This window comes from Melopsittacus undulatus, chromosome 5 (assembly GCF_012275295.1).
Source record: "Melopsittacus undulatus isolate bMelUnd1 chromosome 5, bMelUnd1.mat.Z, whole genome shotgun sequence".
Taxonomy (NCBI): domain Eukaryota; kingdom Metazoa; phylum Chordata; class Aves; order Psittaciformes; family Psittaculidae; genus Melopsittacus; species Melopsittacus undulatus.
Genome location: NC_047531.1, coordinates 41,498,709 through 41,520,883, shown reverse-complemented (window position 1 = coordinate 41,520,883; position 22,175 = coordinate 41,498,709). Strand labels below are relative to the sequence as shown.

Below are 22,175 nucleotides of genomic sequence, written 5' to 3'. Positions count from 1 at the left end.
ACTGTCTGTCTTTTCCATAGAAAGAAGTGATGTTTCTGCAGTGAAAAATCTGATTCACAAGACACTGTATTTTCCTGAGAAATGGCAGCAGAGCAGCGACACACAGTGTCAGGACCCTGCTGGAATAGACTCCTCTGCCCACTGCAGTGTCATCCAGGATCCCTTATAACAAGCCACATGGAGGCTGACATCTTTAATACCTGCACAAACTCTTCTGAAACTGGAATTGGTTATCTAATGGAGACGAGACTGTTCCCATCTCTGTCAAAGTTTCCAGGCAGCAAAAGGCGTACAGGCCAGATTCTGTGGTGGGATGGGCTTGATTGTCGGCTTGAGTGAAGGTGGTGGGTTGATTTGTTTTTAGCTAAGGAAGCTACCAGAACATTGCTGAGTCCAGGGTCCTGCTTATTTGCCTTCCACTGCCAGTTTCCATGTTCTCTGCTAGCAAGGCGCTTTACAGGTGACTGGGGAGGAGCACTGAGGACATAAATGGAGAGAATAGCCAAGTTCGGTCTCTGTTTTGGCCTGTTCTTACAACTGCTCTGGTGGTTACTTCTGAGTTCTTAATAGAATGACAGACAGAGGAACTGAGTTAAGGAGCAGGTGAGGGCTTTCTCTCCCATCTAGGGGTGTTTTTAAAGTAGACCCAGCACTGCTTGCCTTTTCTCTGCTGCTGCTCTCTTACCAAGTGGTTTCTCATGAACTGCTTCCTGGTTCTGAGGAGCTGGAGACATGTTTGATAAAAACCACAACTTGCACTAACAATGTTGTCAAGAGGTAGCAGCTACAGTGAACTCAGCTGTGTTTTCTCCATCTGTTTGGGCAGGATGATCCCAGAGATGGCTGTGACTTGACAAAGCAGCTGTGAGCTGGGCAATAAAACGAATCTGTCTTAAGCATGGATCTGTGGTGTTGAGGGAGCTTGGCCATTCCATATTAAGGAGTGGAAGTGCCACACTTCTCTCTTACTGTGGAGGGTGCCACACTATTCTGAGTCCTGCACAACTGAAATAAGTGGACTGGAGATAATGTTCTACTTGCTGGCATGCAGTCTGGAAAAGGCTGTTGGTCACCCAGGCTGCTTGTATGCAGAGGCCAAGGCAGGAACTTTTCCACATGCTGCTGGTGTTCTGCTTTTCCCCATCTCAGCTTGCCCCTTGCTTAACTCTGCTTATTAGGATAGGAGCAGCAGGCTGACCTGCTGTTTTGCATCTGTTACCTTTTCTCACTTGTGTGATGTTTTACTGGACATGTGTAATGGATGTACCTGTTCCTTTGCTCTTACAGCAGCCTGAGAAGGTTGCATCTGAGGCTATTGAAAGCCTGCTGTGCTGCACTCTGCAAAATGTCCAAGGGCAGCCATAACTGGAAGAACTTTGTGCAGGAGAAAGGAGTGACTTGTCTTTGAGTCAAAAGGACTGTTGAAGTACCCGTATGTGGTAGAAGGGTGGGATCTTTACATTAAGCCCTGTCTTGCAATTTCCATCTGTAGATTTCTATAAGCTTTATAAAGAACAGCTTGTGTACTCTGAATTTGATAGCTGCGAAAGTTGAAGCATGGAGCAGTGAACTGGTACGACCTGGTCTGTACCAGCAAGCACTCATTGCTTCTCAGATCATTCATCCTTCTGAGTCTCTAACTACAGTGGAAGTTTCTCTCCATTTTGATGACCTCTGTGTGAAGCATTTTCAAATGTTCCCCTGTCAGACTAAGTGTGCAACTGGACCCTTCAGGCAGGAGCTCTCATGTCATAATAGTGCTTTCATAGCAGTGGTGTTCAGAGCAGCAGGGTTTGAGGTTGTCAGCTGTGGAGAGCTGATATTACAGGCAACGAGTAGTGATGGGCTAAGGCAAGGACTCTTGAAGTGTGTCAGCTCTCGACTGTAACCTCAAGGAATTGTCATCTCTTCTGATTCTGATTGGTACAGCCACCCATCCCAAGGGCAGTCATTATTGCTTCTGGCAAATAACTTAGTGTGGCCACTTGGGCTCTCACCAGTCTCTTAGTCCTTTCCCAGTGAGGATGAATCTTGTTGGGGCTACTAACTGTCACAGTAGGTTGGTTTCTAGCTACTTCCAGGTTTCTGTTTCCCAGATGCTAAAGATGCTCTCTGATAACCTCCTCTCTGTTCAGGTGCAGTACCAGTTGCTACTCATTTCCTTTTGTTGGCTGGAAGCAGGTGTCCCTACAAGTGGGGTGAACAGTTTGGTTTGACTGTATTCTAGCATACTTTCTGCCTAGCCCTTTTGCTAGGCAAAAATTTTGCACTTCACAATTAGTGGAACTGACATGAAGAGGAACCACAGTCAAGCAGGACTCTGCAGAGCAGTTTCCAGAAGCATATAACAGAAATGACATTTTAGCAATGTCCAGTACATTGCTGAATGTCTTGGCATGTGCCGTTCTTCTGTCCTGAACACAGACTACTTTTCTTCTTAAGTTTGTGTATTTTCATGTCCTACTTCCCCCCACGCCCCTTTCCTAATTCTGTGGCTTCTGCTTTTCCCATGGGGTATAGAAACAGGGTGGTTACAAGCAACAGAAAACAGTGATGCCCAAGTTTTCAGTCATGGCTCACGCAACCTCAGATGTGAGCTGCTGTGCAGCTGATGGGCTCTTCTGCTGTGTATGCTTTGACAAAAAACAGATGAGATCCTACAACAGCTTGTACCTTTCATGGTTCTATTCAGCATTGTTTGATGGGGTAGATGTTCACAGATGTACTCTCTCCTCATCCACTGCTGAGACCCCAGAGGTTCCCGCAGTAATTGCCTGGAGCATTTTACTTGGCTGAGAGTTGGGCCAGGCTGAGCTAATCTGCTAGCTGGATTTTACAGGCTACTGCAGGCTGCTGTATTGTAAGTCCCTCTTGAGGCCTAGCAGCAAAACAGGATTGTTTACAGCCATAACAGAGAACAACTCAATGTTGCCCGTTCATGCCAAATATAAACCTTTATTAGCAACACAAGTGCAAGGGGTTTTATGAATGGTTGTGTGACTGAAACTGTTTTATGAAAAACAACTTTGCCGTACAGGTCAAATGATTTCCAAGGAAGGAGGGCCAAATTGATCAACTGTTGGACTGCTAATTGTTGAGAAGAAACAGGAAAGGGTTAAGGAGGGAGAGATGACATTTTCCTAAGAACCATATTTAAAAGAAAATGGGGCAGACCCAATGCCAGTGATGGACAGGGCAACCTGTGCAACCCAGCCCTCTTTCCTTGTTGGCCCAGGGATAACATTGCTGTGTGCTGTGCAAGCCCAGGTGTGCTGCATTGTGGAAAGCAGAGGTGGGAAAATACGGATGCTACAGATCATCTGTTGCCCAAAACTCTTCTGCAGTTGAAACGATTGGAGAGGAAAAATGCTGATGTTCAAGGGTTTCCCTGTCAGTTTTACGTTGTTCATGGCACATAGTAACTTGCAGATGCCTTTTGCTGCTGTTTCCCTTGTGCACAGACAGAAATGAAAACTGTCTATAGAAGAATTAATTGGAACTTCTGTGCTGTTCCTTGGTGAAAAGATTACTTTCTTTTTTTTTTTCTTCTTTTTTTCAAGTACTGGGCTCCAAGTAATAAACTAGCTACAGTGAGTACTTTTCAGGTCAATGCTTCAGGCTACTTCAACTGGCAACAATTGTCTACTCAGGGAAGGAGCAATGGAGGCTCTGTCTCTGAGCCGATAGTTATACTTTCATTGTAACTCATTGTGTGTTTGTCCTTGCCAGACAACACAAGCCATGCATTTGGAATTATAAGTTGTTCCTTCCCACACAGCAGAAAATGTTGTCTGCTGCATTTTACCCAGTAGCAGATTGGCATACTCACTGGTGCCAGGAAGCTTTATGACAGGGCAGGATTTGCAAGACACAATTGTATGTCCCAGTGCCAGCACACAGCAAGTGAGGAGTCCAAAGGCATTCTTGGTCAGCAGGGGCATTTGCAGATAAATGATTCATGGCTTTGGTTATGATGCTGAATTTACTAGCAAGAAAATACAGGGTGTTGCTTTATTTTCCTGAGACATAATAAACCCACTGGCCATCCCTGCACTTGTTTTTGTGATCTCTCTGCTGAATGCAGTTATTTCCATAACTCTTCAAGTATATCCTGGCATTTGCCAGTGGAGTCTCTTGAAAGGAGGACTGTTTGCGAGCATGTAGGTGGTTCAGCAGTCTTAAGTTCTGTAACTTGCACACCAGCAGTGAAAGAAGGAGCAGGCCTCTGGGCATATGGGTAGCTGAAGCTCCCGTTCAAAACCAAGAGATCCCAAGCTGCTGGAAATGATCCTGATTATGGCTTTGGCAGAGTGTATGTTGGCTTTGAAAGGGGCCTCAGAAGTCCATCTCCCCATCGTCAGGCAGGTTCAGCCATATGTATCTCACATCTGCCATGTCACACTTGGTTCTCTATTCCAAAGACTTTCTGTGACAGACACTTCCCTGCAGCCTGTTTTGCAACTGTTGTGTCCATTCTACTGGAAAGTTGGCCTACTAGGAGCTGAGCACCAAGGCAATTCAGAGAGATTGTCCCTAATATTGCAATACCTGTATTGAAGGGATTGATCTCATCATGAGGAAGCCAGTGCTGGACACATTCAGGATATGCCTATGTCCTACTCTGAGATGGTAGTTTGTACTAAATTTCTGCTTTCCATATTGAAAGTATTAGTATTTTTTGATCTCTCGTGGAAAAGACTTTTAGCTATCTCCTTCCTTCCCCTGATCCCCTGGAAGCAATAAGAGATGACTGGAATTGGAGGTAGGGAAGTGTATCTGTATAATAGGGTTTTACAAAAGAAGCTACAATTGAGACAGTCTTCAGCCTTGCCAGCCCACTTAAAAATTACTTAACTGAGTTCCCTAACATAGGAAGACTTACCATGTTTGCAGATGGGGTTGAGTTTACATCAAGATAGTGTAAATCCTGTTTTATAATCACATCTTTTAAAGCCAGGATCCTGTCTTTCACAATGACACCTGGGATTCCCATGTAATGACACAAAAATGCTGGTCTTCGAAGAAACATGTAATTTAATGCCAAGGAACTCTGGGAGGTGAAAACCCACCAGGAGTTCTGTTTGACAATAAGGAAACCAGGTACTGACACTGTAGGATTAGACTGTGGTTTAGGGAATGAGTTGAAATGAGGTGTCAGCCATGGTGTTACCTGCAGTACTCATTCAGTTATATAGATTTTTTTCTGTAAGCTCTGCCTACAACAACGTTTGATAGGTTGGTTCCAAGATAACTTGGCAACAGATTACTCAGTGTTTGTCTGAGATCTTTACTGTGTGGACCTACACATTCAACTAACATGGACTGAAGGAAGACAAAAAGCACATCTTCTGCTCTGGAGATGATTTCACAGCTGAAAACAAGAGCTTTCACATGCTAGTTTAGCTCTTGCTTGGAAACATCCTCTGTGACTGACAAGTGGCAATCTATATTTATGCATACATATTGCTAACAGCAAAGACAGAAGGCTGGCAAGACAGTGGCACAATGTGAGGCAGTATTAGTAACAAGGATACAGGAAAGAATTCAAAGGATTATCTAAAAAGGAAATAATTCCATTTGGAAGAAGCAAATTTGTCACCACTGTGGAAAAATGAATTATTTGCTTGGGGGAAGGGAAAGAGGATGCAAAGAACGGTTCATTATGCAGAGAAGAGAGAGACAGAGCTGGTGATTTTCACCTACTGTAGCACATTAATTCTCAGACGAACCTGAACTATTAGCTATATGAGAAGAGGCATGTGAATCACAGAAAGGCTTCAGAAGGGCTGGAGGATGTTCTGAAGGTGAGCAAAAGCAGTTATCCCAAGACTGACATGCAGGAACATCACCTGGTGAATTCCAACAGTAGCTAGTCTGCAGGTATCTGCAGTGTTGTAAAGTGCTGTAAAGACAGCCACTAGTCAGAACTATCTACTCAGAGTTGTGCCAATTTTCTCTAGAATCCCATCCAGCACTCTTTAAATCATTGGAAAGGTTCCTGTTGGCTTCAGTCTGAGTTCATGAAGATTCCTGTTCACCCACACCCTCGCCCTAGCCAGAGTCCTACTCCAAAGTGGATGCCCACCAGGCATGGCTTTCACACAGAAGCGGCAGGGACTGAAAGCTGTTGGTTGCTCTCCACTTCCCTTGGCAGTCCCTTCACAGCCCCATCAACACTGGGGCTCTGTGCTTGCTCCAGCACCTAACCCTCACCTAAAGGCTCCAAAATGCACACCCACCACTTGGGGCCCTCACACAGAAGTGGCCAGAGCTGAAGCCGGTAATGCCTTCCTTTGGCAGCCACTTGTGGGCGTTTGCAAAGCCCAACAAAAGCTATTAGGCAATCTGCAAGACAGCAGAGATTTGCCAGGGTGTCAGCAAAGCCTGGCAAAATCCCTGTGTTGCTCTGGAAGGTAGCAGGGCCCCTTGAAGGCCAAAGCAAAACCTAGCAAAAGCTCTAGGACGCTCTGGAGGGAAGCAGGGTCCTTTCTGGGCACTTGCAAAAGCCATCAGATATGGTTAGGGTTAGGTGGTTGGGGTTAGGGTTAGTATTAGGTGTAGGATTAGGGATATAATGGTTAGGGTTAGGATAAGGTTAGTAGTTTGGGTTAGAGTTTAGTATTAAGAGTTAGAGTAAACATTTGGTTTAGGATTAGGGTTAGGGAATTTGGTTTAGGGCATTAGAATAACTGAGTTAGAGTTATGTGGTTAGATTTAGGGAGTTAGGGTTAGGCCAAGTTTATAACTAGTGGTTATGATCAGGTTTTCGGCTAATGTTAGGGTTAGCCTCTGTGGTTAGGTTTTATGTTAGGGGTTACATTAAAGGTTACATTTAGAGATAAGGTTAGCTTTAGCATTTAGGATGAGGAGTTAGAGTTATGTTTAGGATTTGGGATTAGCGTTACAGTTATGGGGTTAGAATGTCAGATTTAGGTGGTTAGCTTCATGGCTACCCTTCAGGATTAGGGGCTAGGGATTAGGACTAGGGGTTAGGGTTTGTGTTAAGGTTTAGGGCTAGGGTCATATTTAGTGGTTAGAGTCAGGGTTAGTGTGGTTAGAGACAGAGCTAGGGCTAGAGATTGTGGTTAGAAGTTTGGCTGGAAATTAGTGTTAGGTTTGTGGTTAGTGTTTATAGTTAGCATTGTGTTTAGAATTAGGTTTACCTTTTGGGGTTAATATTAGATGGTTAGAGCTAGGGGTTAGGGGATTAGATCTAGAGGGTTATGTTTAGGGTTAGAATTTATGGTTAGGGGCTAGTGTTTAGGACTAGAGGTTAGGGTTAACTTTAAGATTTAGGGTTAGGTTTAGCAGTTAGGGTTGGGTTTAGGATTAAATTTACAGTTAAGGTTAGCTTTAGAGGATAGATTTAGGGCCAAGGTTAGGTTTAGGGTTTGGATCAGAGGTAGAGTAAGCTTTAATGTTTAGGATTAGGGTTTAGGTTTTTTCTGTTTTTTTTTAATCATGAAAGTTAATGAATAATAAGAGCTGTAATGGATGTGTCAGCTTTAGCATTTTACTTGCTATTGTTCCACATGCCATTTTTAATTATAAATAGATTCCAGCTGACACAGAGTTTTATTACAGGTCTGAACTGTCAAGAAAGACCGTTAGGTTTGACATGCCAGTCAGACATGCAAGTGATACAAATAGAGGAGGAATTACTGGTACTTTGGAAGACAGGCTTATTGAGTAGTCGTGTTCTGACATAAATGGAGATGTTGGTGTCATTCAGGAGGTTCATGAAAAGCAGTTCATGCAGCCAGAAATAATCAGATGCACAAGTAGAAGAGTGGCAAAGAAGCCAAGGAACAGATCAGAAGCTGCAAGATATGACGACTAACTATAGAAATCACTAGCCTGATGCTGTTTGTAGGTGGAGCAGAAGCGAGTCATACCATCTAAGACAAGCAATTGCATCCCAAATCATATCAGCCAGGCTGTACTCTGCTGTCCTTAGCATGTGTTAAACTACAGCATAGAGCATCAGATTTAGGAAAGAATAAACAGAAATGCATACACAAGTTCTTTGAGAAATGCAACAGAAACAATGAGTGGTTGAATAAAAAACAGAGAGCCAGCGGTGTTTAATCCAGGAAGATAGGCAAAATGGGGAGTCATGATATTCTGAGGATGGACAAAGGGACACTGTGCAGAGTTTGGATAGTGGACAGAGTTTGGATAGTAGTCATGAAACATGGAATAAGCCCTGATCTGCTGCATCTTTCCTAGAGCTAGTAAAGACTAGATTATGTATTTATCATACAGCTGTGCTCTAGGATGCAAATAAATACAAAAATAATTAAACAAAACAATTAAGGGACTTAACCACCACAGTCATCCTGACCTGCAAGGAAGTCTAGTTCTTGTTTCATGCAGGAGTAGTAAACTTGATGGGCAGTGGGATGCCAGGACTTGAGACTGATTATATCTTACATATATTATATATATCTGTGTCTAGTCACTAGATTTCAAGTTGAAAGAAAGGATCTGAGAGAGCAGAAGACTCTGGATGCTGTAATTCAATATAGCATTTAAACTGAGTGGCAGGATCTCTGATGATACAGCAGAAGTGATAGGAAGGTAGAGCAGCTGGAAAGCAGAGAGAAGAGGCCTGGTCAGAAGATCAGGGTGTGCAAGTGTGGTTACTGCATATAAGACCAAAAGATGATAAGTATTGCCATTCATATAGTACAGCTTAGTGGCCAAGGAAGCAGTGGCAAAGTCCAAGCCCCTGTGTGTGTCCCCTGTACTCTAGGCATCTATGCTCAGCATTGTTGCAAAGGTTTCTTAGAATTAAGAACTCTAAAGTTTTTTCTTGCTGCAAGGCTTTTCTGAGAAAATACTTCTGTTTTGCTCTGAGCAAGCAAAAAGTAAAAAAATCCAGCTTCCCTAGAGCACAGGTGAGGACACTAGCCACAGAGCCCTTCCCACAAAGAAATGGGGGTGAACTCTGCTCACACTGAGGCAAAGAGAAGGGAAATATTCATGGTGATCTTTGGAGGCTTGGACGAGTTGCTTGTCCTCCTGTCCACAGAGCTATTGAAGATTGTTTGTGGAGACTCTTGTCTCCTGATTTGAGGGTATTGTAAAAACAAGTCATTAAAAGGGTAGGGTGAATTTAGTACAGAAGCAGAAATTTGAGTGAACAGGGACAGGTAGAAAAACAAGAACAAAATGCCACTCAGCACATAGGTCAAACAAGAGGGTCCACTGAAAGGAGTGATATTTGTCAAGATGAGGCACTCCCAGCAACGAGAGTTTCCAGCACCCATTTGCCTTTGTCTTACTCCCCAGCCTAGAATGCCTCAGCCTAGAACTTAGCAAGGTCAGGGGCATATGAGCCTCACCCTCATCTCTCTCTGAGGGCAGCAAGTCTCCTCAGCCCCGTACATGGGGAATGCAGCCAGTCACTGACCAGGCTCTTCAGAAGCATGTAGAAAAGGCAGCTCTTGACTCAGTGCTTTAAATCTCAGGACTCCTTCCTCCAAGTCGATGCAACACTAAAGAAGGGGAGAGCCAGTTACTTGCTGGACATTTCAGATAGCAAATATCATGATGTCTTATGACTGGCAAAAATCTGTATAACCACCACATAACTCCATTTTGGGCTTTTAGAAACCTTACAGTTCCTCACCCTGTCCCCCATGCTGTGTCTTTGCTCCTCTTCTGTTCAATGGATTCCTCTCCAAACCCTTCACAGGGCCATTCCCCTCACTCCTTCCTATGACTACCTTTGAGGTGATGTCTTCACGTCACTTAGCTATTCAGCCCAATGCTTTTCTTGCTTTATGAGCCTGACACATGACTACAAATACTTGACAGGCAAGAGCAATCTTGCAGCAACCATATTCTGTGCCCCCCAAGAGTCAGGCTCACCAGAGCACTAACCCAGAACTGAGCTGACAAAAGAAGACTTTCTACTCATGTCCAGCTAGTGTTGGACCTGAATGTGATCATATAGCTTTATTTGGCTCAAAGCAAGGACAGAGTTTGTTGACATCTGCCTTCAAAAGGCAATGCAGCTGCAAGTGTGCCTTGCCTTTTCTTGTCTCCTCTTCAATTTCCTCTTCCTGTTTACAATTTGTATGGTCAAGAATACAAAGAATGGGAGATGTGATAGCACCCTATTGGATGATTCCTTTCTTAAAACCTTTAAGAAGGACTGGAAAGGAATCAGTGGCTCAGAGCATCCCGCAACCAGGCAGCTGTGCAACAAGCATCGCAAGTGACAACCTGGCAGACCTGGTCATAGGTATTTCTGATGCTTACAGCAACAAAATCTTGTAGAACTTCTTGAGAGGAGCCCTACAATAAGAAAATATTCCTTACCTTGAGAGACAACAGAGTCTGGAGACCAATGCAAAACTCCAGCATTTCATCATCTGAGAAGAGAGAAGAGACTGATCAGGCTTAAGGCTATATATGTTGCCCCTCTAAAGGAAGTGTGTCTCCTGTAAGATGGTGCGGAATATGAGAGCACCAGGTTCATCAAGTTATACTGTTATGGTCTATTCAGTATAAAGTAAATAAATAACAAGGAAACTGATGAATTAAACATACAAACATCAACAAGCAGATGGTAACAGTGACAATTACAAAGACCAGCACTCTTCTGTCACTGACTGATGAGCCACTAAAGGAGCTACTTAGGCACAGCCCTGAAATGAGTCAAAATGGACTCTGTAGCTGATACAAGGAGGGAGCCATGATTATCATGAGTACTATGAGATATTTGAGGGAGCTTGTGTGTTCATGTAAAACTTACTATGGGCTGTATAGGGGAAGGGTCAAAGGCAGGAGAAGGCAAGCAGCAGGATGGATCAGGGAAGAACCAGCATGGAAAAATGGAGGGAGAGGGGATAACAGGGCCAGTCACATGCAAATAGGCTGTTGGTCAATTCCCTTGTCTGACTGAAGCCTGTGCCTGATTACTGCAATCTGTCTGATCTTCTTGTTAACTAATTTTATTAAGTATTTTTTTCTCCATAACCCGTCTATCCTGTATGTGACTGCTGCAAGTCTTAAGTATCAGCAAGTGCAGAAGATACACAGGTTAAAGGGCAAATAGCTGTAGATGTCAGGAACCAGAGGGACTGGTGTGCAAGAGAGGTGCCAGTAACTGAAGGGATCACAAGCCATAGGGCTCATAGGGGTGTGTCAGAAACTGGAGATGATGCATTCCACAGGTGTCAGCAGTTAGAGACCAGTGTATGAGAGAAGCCTGGGTGCCAGTAACTGGGGAAGGAAGCACAGGCCATAGGGCTTATACAAGTGGACCCCAGCAACTGGAGAGCCTGCACTTGTGCGCTTGAGAAAGACTACGGGTCACAGAGCTTTAAGTCTAGGTGCCAACAACTGGAGAGATCAAGCATGCAAGAGAGATCTGGATACCAGCTCTGACCAGGCCTTAGGTTTATAAGCCAGGAGCTGAAGAGAACAGGACATATGTTCCAGAGGTCTAAATGCCACAGACTAGAAAGACTTGGATGTGTTTATATTTCCCAAGTGAATTTAATCCTATATGCTTGTGGTTTTGTATACATAATTAGCTAGCAATCTTCAATCTGGTATAGACAGTGAGTAGGAGGAAAACTGTATCTGAAAAGACATAAGGTGTGGGTCAGTAGCTAGCTAAGGGGCTAGGGTCCTGACATGAGTATAAGACAGATGTAGAAGCTGTACTGTTATTTGAAGACTCTAAACAGGAGTGTGCTGTGAATCTAGAGACTAAGGATGTGTGAGCTTCTGCTAGTGAACTTCAATCCTGGTCATCTAGAGAGGAATACCAGGACTGGGCTATTGTGCTGGTGTTTGAGTGCTGATAAAGGCACTGCTCTGTGTGGTAATCTCTATGGCTGGCCTTGTCTGTGTTCTCTCAGTATGTGCCTCTCTGGCATATACGTTCAGCCTTCCTATTGTCTGAACTTAGCACTACGAATATATGTTAGACTGTTGATTGGTGAGAGTGGCCTCCTAGGTCTTAAAGTCATCCATCTGGACTTCAATGGCAGGGAAAGAGGAGTCCCCAGGTCCTGGAGTCTACAGTATTCAGCAGCCACCAGTAACATCATTAATACCTCCCTTGTCTCTGGGATGCCTGCTTGCCCTGTAGCCAGTGGCTGTATTTTCTAATTTATTTATAACCACATATGCAAGACCACAGTGTGCACAGGCAGATGCAAGGCACAGATACAGCACTTCTATTCCTTCCAAGCAGCTATTTCCACATCCCAGAAAAATGGATAGATGCTACAAGGCTAAATTCACCTGTGCTTGTACTAATACAAGAACAAGTAGAGGGGAAACCAGGGAAGAAGAGTGAGCTGGAGTGTGGAAGAGGAAGAAGCTCTTTCTAGATGACTAGGAAAGTGGGAAGAATGGACATGAAAAGAGGACAGGGAGCAAGGGAGACCTTGGAAGATGAGCAGTATTCATGAAAGATGAGTAGACAGGTAAAGGCAAGAAGGTGAAACTGGAAGACTAATAGGGAGAAAGAATAGAGGAAAAAAGATTACTAAGTTGTTTTCAGCATATGCATAGCATGATGTAAATGCAGAACATGCAGCATTTTTGCTGTTTTCTGGGCATGCTCCAGTGCCTGTGACTTGGTCTTGTCTCCTATGGCCCCTTCCTTCAAATAGTCCTGCCTTAGGACACCAAGGGAGACTCAGCACTCTGGGGCTACCAGGTTCTTCCAGGGTGCTCCCTGCAGCAGAGGCAGATGAGTGCACAGACAAAAACTCTGGGGAATTAGCTGTACACTCCGTCAGTTTCTCTGATGACTTCGATCCAGCCAAAGACACAAGTGTCTATTCAGCAGGAGAACATAGAGCACCAGAGGACTAATCAAGCAGTCTGGATAATTGTAAGAAAGGTCCATTTCAGGAGGAAATGAGAATTTTCCATGCTACACACATGTTAAGACCAAAAACCACCTCATTTCTCTCCACTTTCAACATCTTCTGTCTTCTCTGTATTCTTCCTATGCCCTTTGCTTTTTGTTATACTGAGGGTATTCACAGTGCTTAATGATCTTGGCCAGCAGTGGAGGTGACTGTATCACCAGCCTCCCACTGCATTACATTTTTCCCAGTGATCCTTTAAAATGGTTTTGGCAGGGCAAGAGAGACACAGGAGAACTGGGGAAGAGGAGGGGCTGACACTCTCACCTACAACCAGTGCTGAACACAGCACTGTCTCCTGGCCAAATTGCAACTCCATATGTTCTACTCGGCCAACAACGCTGGGGATGGGTAGAGAGAGGTCTCCACAGTCCATGGCAGACACTTCTTCCAGCCTGTGGGACACAAGAGGTGTTATTTCCTTAAGTGGAGGAAAAGGAGGAAAAGCAGGACTCCCCACTGATGGTCTTAATGGGAACAGGCCCATAAGAGGAGGAATCTTTTTCATACAGCATGTCTGGAGGCAGATTCCACAAGCAAAACCATAAGGTGCTGTCCTTTTAGGTTCCTCATCACTGAAGCTAACCATTAGCTCTGCAGCTTTGCCCTGTACACACACACATAATGACACAGCTCTGAGGTCTGCACACAACTTTGCCAGTGCTCCTGATACCTTGCTCTGTAGCCCACCCTCTTCTCCTAAAAGAGCCATGTGCACATGCAAAGCTGCTAGTAATTATCACTGGGGCTGGGAATCAAGGGTGCCTTGGTTCTTGCCACAGATTTTCTTTCAGCTACCCCTCCTTTTCTACTGCACAAAGACTTACCCCAGCTGGTTTAAGCAGCTCTTGGAGATGAAATTTGGTAGACACCCAGTGTTAACAGTTGCCTTCAATACCTGACCTTGGCACTAGGAAAAACAATAACAAATAATTACTGTGGGCTCAAAATTGTCATACCCACTCCTCCAATGGTCTGACAATCCCTTGGACCTTCCTTAGTAACATAGCCAAATATGTATTGTTTTAGGCAGTGGTCAGGAGACTCATTCAAGGCAATGATGGTCTCCCAAGTGCTCTGCAACCTCTGCCAAAGGCTTCTTTTTGTATTTGTCTCTTTTAATTTCTATTTGATTGCCCAGACACTTACCTGTTATTATCTGTTATTAGAAACTTTACCTTAGCAGTTTTTCAGTCAAGAGAATTGGAACTAAATGACCTTAAAATCCTTTCCAGCCCTAACCGTTCTGTGATTCTATGATTCTATGTCTTGTGCTGCCTGGTTCTCACTGCCACATCAGCCCTGCCTCGAAGGACTGTGGCAAGACTAAGCAGAGAGACATGATAAGGAGCAAAGTGCAGATACATGCTAAGTATCAGTATCCTCATCCTCTGTACTGTGCTTCTCTGTGCCTCCTCGCTATCTAAGCAGGTATATCAGCCTTGAGTGTCAGATCAGGTATGCTATCACATCTGCCCAGACTGCAACCTGCTGACAGTGTCCAGGTAAATCAGCTCTTCCTCATTAACAGACATGGATTCTACTAGGAAAGAGTTAACATCCCTGTGGCTCACAGAAGCCAACTGTTGGTTGCTCAGCTACAGAAAAGGTATTGTATTAGTTCTTCAGAAACAGAAGACCTGGAGTATGGATAGCAATTGCTAAAGAATCACTTTGGGAGCAGGCAGATCTGAGATGCATTGTTGTCATAATAAACTGAAACTGTCACTAGGCAGATGCTTGAGGTTTGCTTCGGAGCAGGCTGGGAAAATTGTAAGTTAGAAATTTGCTAGGATATAACAGGACAGTGATTATTCTGTAGAAAATAGAATCTCATGCAGTGATAAACAGCCCTGCATAGTTACCAGCTCCAACAGCATCACAAAAGCTATCTACTTTTCAGTTATACCACTAACCATTTGTCCAGACAACCCACCAGGAGCCTTAGAGGAGTCCTTGATCCAGGGTAACACAAATACAATGCAGATTAGGTAAGGAGTACACAGGCAGCTGATGAGCACTGCAAGCCTTAGTGGACTAAGGGGACTTTTCATCACATTACACACTCTCATCTCTGCCCCAAGATTTTCGGTCTATTACTATCAGTCACCAATAATCTTTATCTAAGGGTCAATTATAGGGATTTACAAAAAAAAGAATTAGAGAGGGGAGAGGAATCAGTAAGAATTATAAAGAGCTTTTTTTTCTGAAATAATGTCAGTTCCAAAGTCAAGAAGCTGCTTTAACCAACCAAGGTTGATCGCAGATTGTTTTGCCACAGAGGAAAAGCAGCCTTGGGCAGCAGTGAAATCTTTCAGCATCTATTTCAAAGTCACCACAAAAAAAAATAACAGCTTGATTTTATGATGCAGACGTCATTCATTACAAGCTTTCCAAAGTGCTTTGCAAAAACTGCAACAAAAAGGGGCAAATCTGCTGAAGTCAGATTGGCTTATTAATCTGCTAATTAAATAGGAGGGTGAGTGACTATATTACAACACTGGGTTTGTCTGTGATCTCCGAAACTTAAAAAAGTCTTAGGTACAAGGCAACTGTAACCTGTTAGAGTGAAAACACTTATTGCCTGAATTTCCATGTGTCACTGAAGTCTACATATCTTCAGCTTTATTAATTACTCGGTCAAGTTCAGTTAGTAGTCAGTTTTGTTGCCACTTTGAAATTTTCAGGATACTTGCCTGAGTGTAAATGGAAGCTCTATGCTGGTAGATGTTCTTTTCTCAGGATATGCTGTCAGAGACAAGAGACTTCACTGGGATTGTGTTCCATTTCTAATAAAACCTACACCATAGTCAAGCAGTTCTCCAACAGCTGCCACCTCACCTTTCTGGTTAAAATGAACTTGCAGCCTGAGTCCTGTTTCCTGCCATAGATCTGTTACTTCTTTTTGGAGTTCACGAATGTGAACATGAAAAGCAGCAAGACTAAAAAGAAGGGGAAGAGAGCTTCCCTTCCTTCAATGCAAGAAGGTTAAATGGGCCAAACAATGATTGGCTCTTAGAAGGACAGAAAAAGAGAGAAATGCCTTTGCAGAAGATACTAAGATCAGGGAGAGTTAAGTGCAGTGTTAGACCTGTTTCCTTGACTGTGATGTTTGCTAACCTTCCTCCATGAAGGATGGTTAATGTGTATGTCAGTGGGAGTACAGTCCATTAGAAACACAAAAGGGGAATGGGTAGTGGACTCTGACACTAACTTAGCTGGGATACAATACCTATGCATGCCTGTCCTTGTTCAGTGTACATGCCTGGCAAAATAGCATCCTTTATCAGTGAGTTTCCTCTTACAGAACAATACAGAGTGGTGATTAAAGAAAAAGAAACACTTTCATTTGCATGAAAAAATAGCTGAGGTATTTGAATAAATTACACTGAAAGCCATTTTTCCTACTAGTCTGTATTCTTAAGAATGGTTATATTGACCCAGCTACTCAAGAGTCTAAAACCCAGAATAAGCAATGCCTAACTGCAACAGTAAAAGCTGGAAAATAAAGCAGACAATGGCTTTGCATGGTACTGAGACACTTGAAACTTGCTACCAGATTGTGTTCATATGATAATTTATAGTGACAACTGAATTTTCAAAGGTATATGTGTTTTTCTAACATGTGAGATGTTCTTTAGGAAAAGTAACTGAAATAAACACAACTTTAAAATTGATTTTGCGTACCTGGTCTGTGTCTTGGTGAGTATCTTATCTGCATGTTGCTGAACAACTCTAACCATGGAGCCCTTTTTCATGGGGCACAGCTTTTGGATGTGCTTTCTTAACTACAGGGACCAGGGAGTAGTGTGCTCTGCTGCACAGGCAGATATAAGAAGAGAAGGGATCTAAAAATACTGCTTCCATAAAGAAATCCTACAGTGCTAATTCAGAGCACATTTACCTACTTTCTTACGAGGTCCTTTGACACCTAAGAGAATCAGACCAGACTGTATCCAGTAAATGTAAATCAACTAGTGCATCTGTCTCAAAGTGATAAGGAGACATTTCTTGCTTCTGTATGCAGTTATGAAATATCTCATGTCATGGGAAAGCTGTCCTCCAAAGGAAGGTGGTGTGATTAAGGTAATTTATCTTCAAATATAGACAACTAGAATGCATGTGCAGAAAGGCTTTCCTCTGTCTGTTGGAAGAACTGAATCCAGGCTCTAGGAAAGGCTGTGCAGAAAATATTATCTCTCTGGCTGCAGCTGGCTTTGCATTTAATAATTTAGCGTGGCCCCTGGGAGTGGAACAGCTGGAACTCATAGAACATTTGCCATAGGTGTGGAATCAGCAGCACCAAGTTATTGCCTTACCTGGCACTGTATTAGCAGGGATGAAGTCTTTTTTCTCTTATCCTCCCTCTTTTCCATCTTTTCTTCGTGGTCTTTTGCCAGTGGAGATTGAACCCATGCAGACTGAACCGTGGTCTCACCCCGCAGCTTGTTCAGATTGCCTTCCAGGAGCCGCCGCTGGACCACACTATGTGGCTGCTGTCTCCGTCACAAAGAAAGAGAAATTCCAGCTAAGTAATGGCTCTAAGGACGAAGACATTTGCTAGGCCAGGGAAGAACATTGTGAATGTTTGACCTTTTTTGATGAAAGACAGGCTTATCCTAAAAAAGATTTCTTTAAATCCCAAGATTGTTTCTGTAACTGCTAAGGTGATGTTAAAGTGTTAGGATGCTTGTGACAGATCTCTGAGATGCAATTACTGGAGAAGAACATGCCTAATGCACGCTCTCCCCACACATATCTGTTCCTTCAGCTAAACATGCACACAGCAGTCTCATACATATTCAGGTATTGCAATACGCTACCTGATGTATGTGTGCTGACGTCCAACCAGGGACACTCACAACTTCTAATATGGGAGGGGGATAGGAGACACAGCATGTGTATGATGTACACATGGGTAAGAAGGCAGGACTCCGGAAATTTTAGGTGCACAAGCAATTATTGGTAGTAAAGCAGGAAGATTCCACTGCATAGGAACTTAAAACTAGCTTGTAATGTTCTTTGGCATCTGTCTTTGTTCCCCTCCATCAGAAGTGGTACTATTTTGGCTCCCCAGTTGGAGGAGCATCTATGAAGCCCTATGCTGTTCACAGCTAGAAGAGAACACCATCAGACTGCTCAATGATTGAAGGAACTTCATTTACATCTCATGTATCTCAGTCATATCTCAAGTATCTTGTATTCCTCATTCCTGTCTCCTTTTTGATGGTCAGAGTAAGGGAGGTGCACCAAAAGGGAAGGAAAATGAAAGTATTCATGTCCCAATATTGCATACACACCAAGAAAAGTGTGGCTTTGGAAAAAAACTCCCTTTGTTATCACCTTGATGCCCTATTTCTTGCCCAATATTGACATCGCAAAGCCTGTCCCTGCACAGCCAACAATAAGCAGCATCAATGAAGTAGTCCTGTTGGAGGTAGCTTTACAGAAATCAGCTTCCAGATGGTGCATCAGTTTGATGTATGACCTTAGCAATGTGCAGGCCAAACATCTGAATTAGAGCAGACCTGCTGATAAATTGGGCTGTATTAACCCTACAGTGTGTGTGTGTTTCAGTGTAGCGTTATGCTAGGTCAGAGAGCTGAGGCCAGGGAACTGTGTAAATTGCAACTCAAAGCACACTAACTTGTCAGTTTTTCCCAGTGTTTGGAGCAGGAGAGCTGTTACTGGCTCTTTGATTGCACTCAGCATTGCTCTTTGCAGAGTGCCAAGTCCCTTATGCCTCTGTTTTCCTGTCACTCAAGGGGCAAGTGACATACTACATGAAAAACACTGCAATAGTTGAAAAAGTGAGGTAAAAATATCTCTCTGTTCCTGGTCTTTTCCTAGCCAACTGTGCAAGCCCACAGCATAGTTCACTCCCTAAATACTCTGAGCACAGTACCAGTTTGGCTGCCAGCTAGCATCTGGGCCATGGGAAAGGGCAGGAAACTGACAGCAGGTCTCCAAATTCCCATCCTCCCTCCTGTCTCCTCTCACTATATAGCATGCAAAGGACCTTTCCTTCTCCCTGCAACCTTTCCCACAGAAAGAGCAGGCCCTTTGCATCTGCCACGTCTATCCCCTTCTTGTCACTCAGGCTGGGAAGAGGCAAGCACTGGTGGGGAGTAGCTGAGTTTTGGGACTGTGGATGCATCTGACTCAAGAACAGACTCCTGGGGCCTGTCCTGTTTTTGTCTCACTAGTGGGACAGAAAAGTGGAGACCTTTGTCTCTCTTGGGTGGGTAAGAAACAGTGAGATGAAGAGGAAGGAGAGGACCTGAAGGGGATTGTGGCCAGCATCTAGAAGGCAGGCCCTTTCAGGACACTTAGAAGGGTCAGAGCAGATTCTCAAGTGCAACTCATCACATTGAGGCTCTTCAATGTGAAATCTCAAGGCTTTGCTATGACTAGTGAAGTGGCATGAACTGGGGACCTTGCCTTTGGGAAAGGGAAAAGTCAGGTCTTCAGACTTTCAGAATATTTTAGCTCATGCACCTACTTGGTTTTTTTGCATTGAAAAAAAAGAAAAGTATCATGCACGTAGTTGTTATAAAACTGGAAATGTGAGGTTTCCACTACAATGTATAAATACTCATTATTGGAGATTGGGTGGGCCTATCAAATGCCGGACACTGTTGGGTGCATTGCATAAGCTGAATGAATACTCAGAATATACCAACACAGAAAAGAGTGGCAAAAAATAACAGCCTGAGTTTGGATGTGTAGGAAAACACATAGCTTTTAAATGACATGGGACCTTGCTCTAATATTAGGACACATGGGCCCACCACAGCTATAGTCTCTGCATTGTCAATAGAGACCTGTTTTGGTGAATTAATTAAACTCTCCTCCCAGTATAAGTGCTATAGGATTCTGGGACATTTTATGTTTTACACTCTCTCCAAGATCAACCTCTTCAGCTGCTTTGTTTTCAGCCCTGCATTCCTGTACTCCAGGAGGGAGTCAGATCAATTTAGGGCACATAGATGGGGTTTTACCTGGGTCTGGAGAAGTGCCCAGAAGCATATCTGGGACTCTAATTTGTAGGCCCCAAAACATCACAGCGGTATCACGATGATCATCAAGTTTCAGGGACCGATAAATTGGTCTTGGAAATCAAAGACCTGGTTCTTCTCTTGCCCCAAAGTGAATCAGAAACAGAGGTACCACAGTTACCTCATTGACCCCAGGCATCGTATGGTGTGTGCAAACTTTGCACAGGTACCACACTTTATTTGCTGCCATCTAACACCAGCATTAAAGTGCCATGGCAGAAAGGACGTTATGCTTTATTCACTGCTCCTTAGCTCCATGCTAAAAATGTTTCAGCCATTCTGTTATGGACCAAACATGAACTATGCAGAGTTTTTCAGTGACAGAAAGCTGTCTGTGCATGCAAGGAAACCTCATGGCTAGAATGCTGAATTTGACCAGGAGGTCAAATGACAATTGCTGCTCGTGGCACGTAATTTGGACAAGGCCTGTCTTGCTAGAGCAAGTATTTAGGGATTCAGAGTGCCAGCCTCTGGAGGCCAAGACTGCCACCCACACTGTGCAGGATTCTCATAGTCTTTGGCTGGCACCACAGCTGTAATTTTGGGGCATGGTGTGAGTCAATTCCAAAGCAAAGCATGTAGACACGTTTTTCTGCCTTTGTGGGTGGGCTCAGCAAACAGTCAAAGACTCAGAAGTGTCTTCTACCCATCCCCTGACAAAAGCTGTACAAGGAAGACCCAGGAATGTGCCTGGCTATCCCTTCATGAGATGTTTCAGCTGCAATGCAGTAGGACATGTAAGGCCAGTGCTAGTCTGTCTGTGCTGCCAGCCTGACCGAGGTCCTCAGGCTCTGCTGTGGCCAGACCACATTCCCCGTGGAATGTCCTGCTCCCTACCACAACACTTATGTGACTTCCCTCTTCTACTTCAGACAGTACCAAGACACAGGCTTAGTTGTGTTCAGGGCCAGAGGAACGCTCAAGACTACTCCTTGCTGACTGCCATGAGCAGCTGCTGGGGGCTGGCAGAGATAAGGCAGCAGCTCAGGGTGACTTAGAGGAGCCACCCTTGACCCTGTGGGACTTGCAGGTGGCTGCAGGGAAGATGGCAGGAGCAGGTAGGTGTGCCAGCACAGGAACATGGCACTGACCTCTTGTCTGTGCACAGCAGAGCTGCTGCACCTGAAGGTTTCAGCAAGGAGGATAGCTTCCATCCAGGCCCAGCGCCTGGGACCCTGTCTGTCCCATGCACGTGTGCTCCCATGCACAGCAGCACCTTGCTGCCAGTAGCCATGAGGCCTGCCACAGCGGTCTGAAAACAGCCAGTGGGGATACACACAGATGAGCAGCCATGGCTGTTGCTACAACGATCTGAGGATATGGGGGAAGCACAGGCTGCAGAGAGGAAAAAGTTCTTTTATGATACACACTGGCAGAGCTGGGCTTCACCCTCATCACTGGCCGGACATAGGCCCTCTTTTGGGAAAATGGTTTAGACCTCCACATCCTTGAGCAGTTAAACTCCACAGTGGATAGAAGTTAGACAGCAAAACTGCCACAGCAAGGGGGAGATGTGTGCAGTTAACCCAGCAAAAGTGCAATTATGCTGGCAAAAGATACTGCGGAGACTGCTCCCAGCCCTTGCGGAAGTGCCACTGGACCATGGACTGCCCCAGCTCCTGGAACAGCCCCCTCCCTGATGCCTCCTGCTCCACATCTCCACAAGGAGATGGCCACAGGCCTCACTCCCATGCCTCCTCCCCACAGCAGTTCCCAGCTGGGATAAAGGCTATTAGGACAATGTCTCTCAGGTGGAGTCTCACTGGACTTACCAGATCCTTGGAGGTGCCAAGCCTCGTCAAGCCATCCAGGGGCAGCAGGTCAGCAGAGTCCTTGTGCACGAACTGGGTAGCTTGTTTAAGGCGCCTCTTCTGCTGCAGAATAGCTTTGTTCCTCAGCTCCACCTCACACTCTTGTCGCTCCAGGTCAGAAGTACCCTCACTCTGCTTTTCCTCCCAGTCTCCTTGTCCCGGTGGCAGAGGGCAGCCCTTCCTTGTGCTCATGGTGAAGATTCAGACAGAACAGGTCCTTCTTGGTATACTGGGGTACTCCCTGAACTTGTCTTCTGGTGTTTGCCTTCCTAAGGCTGACTCAGTCTCTGAGCTCCTTTCCCTTCCCTATAGCTCTCCTTCCCCTTTCTCTGCCTTTCTTCTGACTCTCTTAATTATAACTCACCCATTTCTGAAGTGTCTTTGTACCTTTTTATCCTTCTACC

General features: G+C 44.5%; 2 protein-coding genes across 2 annotated transcripts in view; one reads left to right on the top strand and one right to left on the bottom strand.

The window, feature by feature from the left end:
• ITFG2 (integrin alpha FG-GAP repeat containing 2) overlaps positions 1 to 4,053 on the top strand; it is a 15,524-nt gene extending 11,471 nt beyond the window's left edge. The window contains exon 12 of the mRNA XM_005150236.3: positions 21 to 4,053. Within this exon, the coding sequence (XP_005150293.1) occupies positions 21 to 169 (149 nt within the window). The 3' untranslated portion in view covers positions 170 to 4,053. The remainder of the gene's footprint in view (positions 1 to 20) is intronic.
• NRIP2 (nuclear receptor interacting protein 2) lies at positions 2,929 to 22,175 on the bottom strand. Its single transcript, XM_005150235.3, has 6 exons — positions 21,733 to 22,175; positions 17,222 to 17,398; positions 13,730 to 13,812; positions 13,170 to 13,297; positions 10,330 to 10,382; positions 2,929 to 9,500 (listed from the first exon to the last, which is right to left on the bottom strand). Exons 1-6 carry the CDS (start codon positions 21,961 to 21,963, stop codon positions 9,408 to 9,410), a joined length of 765 nt encoding a protein of 254 aa, XP_005150292.1. The 5' UTR covers positions 21,964 to 22,175; the 3' UTR covers positions 2,929 to 9,407.

What these genes read in the sequence shown, in the direction of transcription:
- NRIP2 (XM_005150235.3), bottom strand. Translation starts at nt 21,963, where the DNA reads ATGAGCACAAGGAAGGGCTGCCCTCTGCCACCGGGACAAGGAGACTGG. An exon ending in TTGGCACCTCCAAGGATCTG is followed by an intron (nt 17,399 to 21,732) that starts GTAAGTCCAGTG and finishes TGACGGAGACAG; the next exon opens with CAGCCACATAGTGTGGTCCA. An exon ending in GTGTTCAGCACTGGTTGTAG is followed by an intron (nt 10,383 to 13,169) that starts GTGAGAGTGTCA and finishes CTCTCTTCTCAG; the next exon opens with ATGATGAAATGCTGGAGTTT.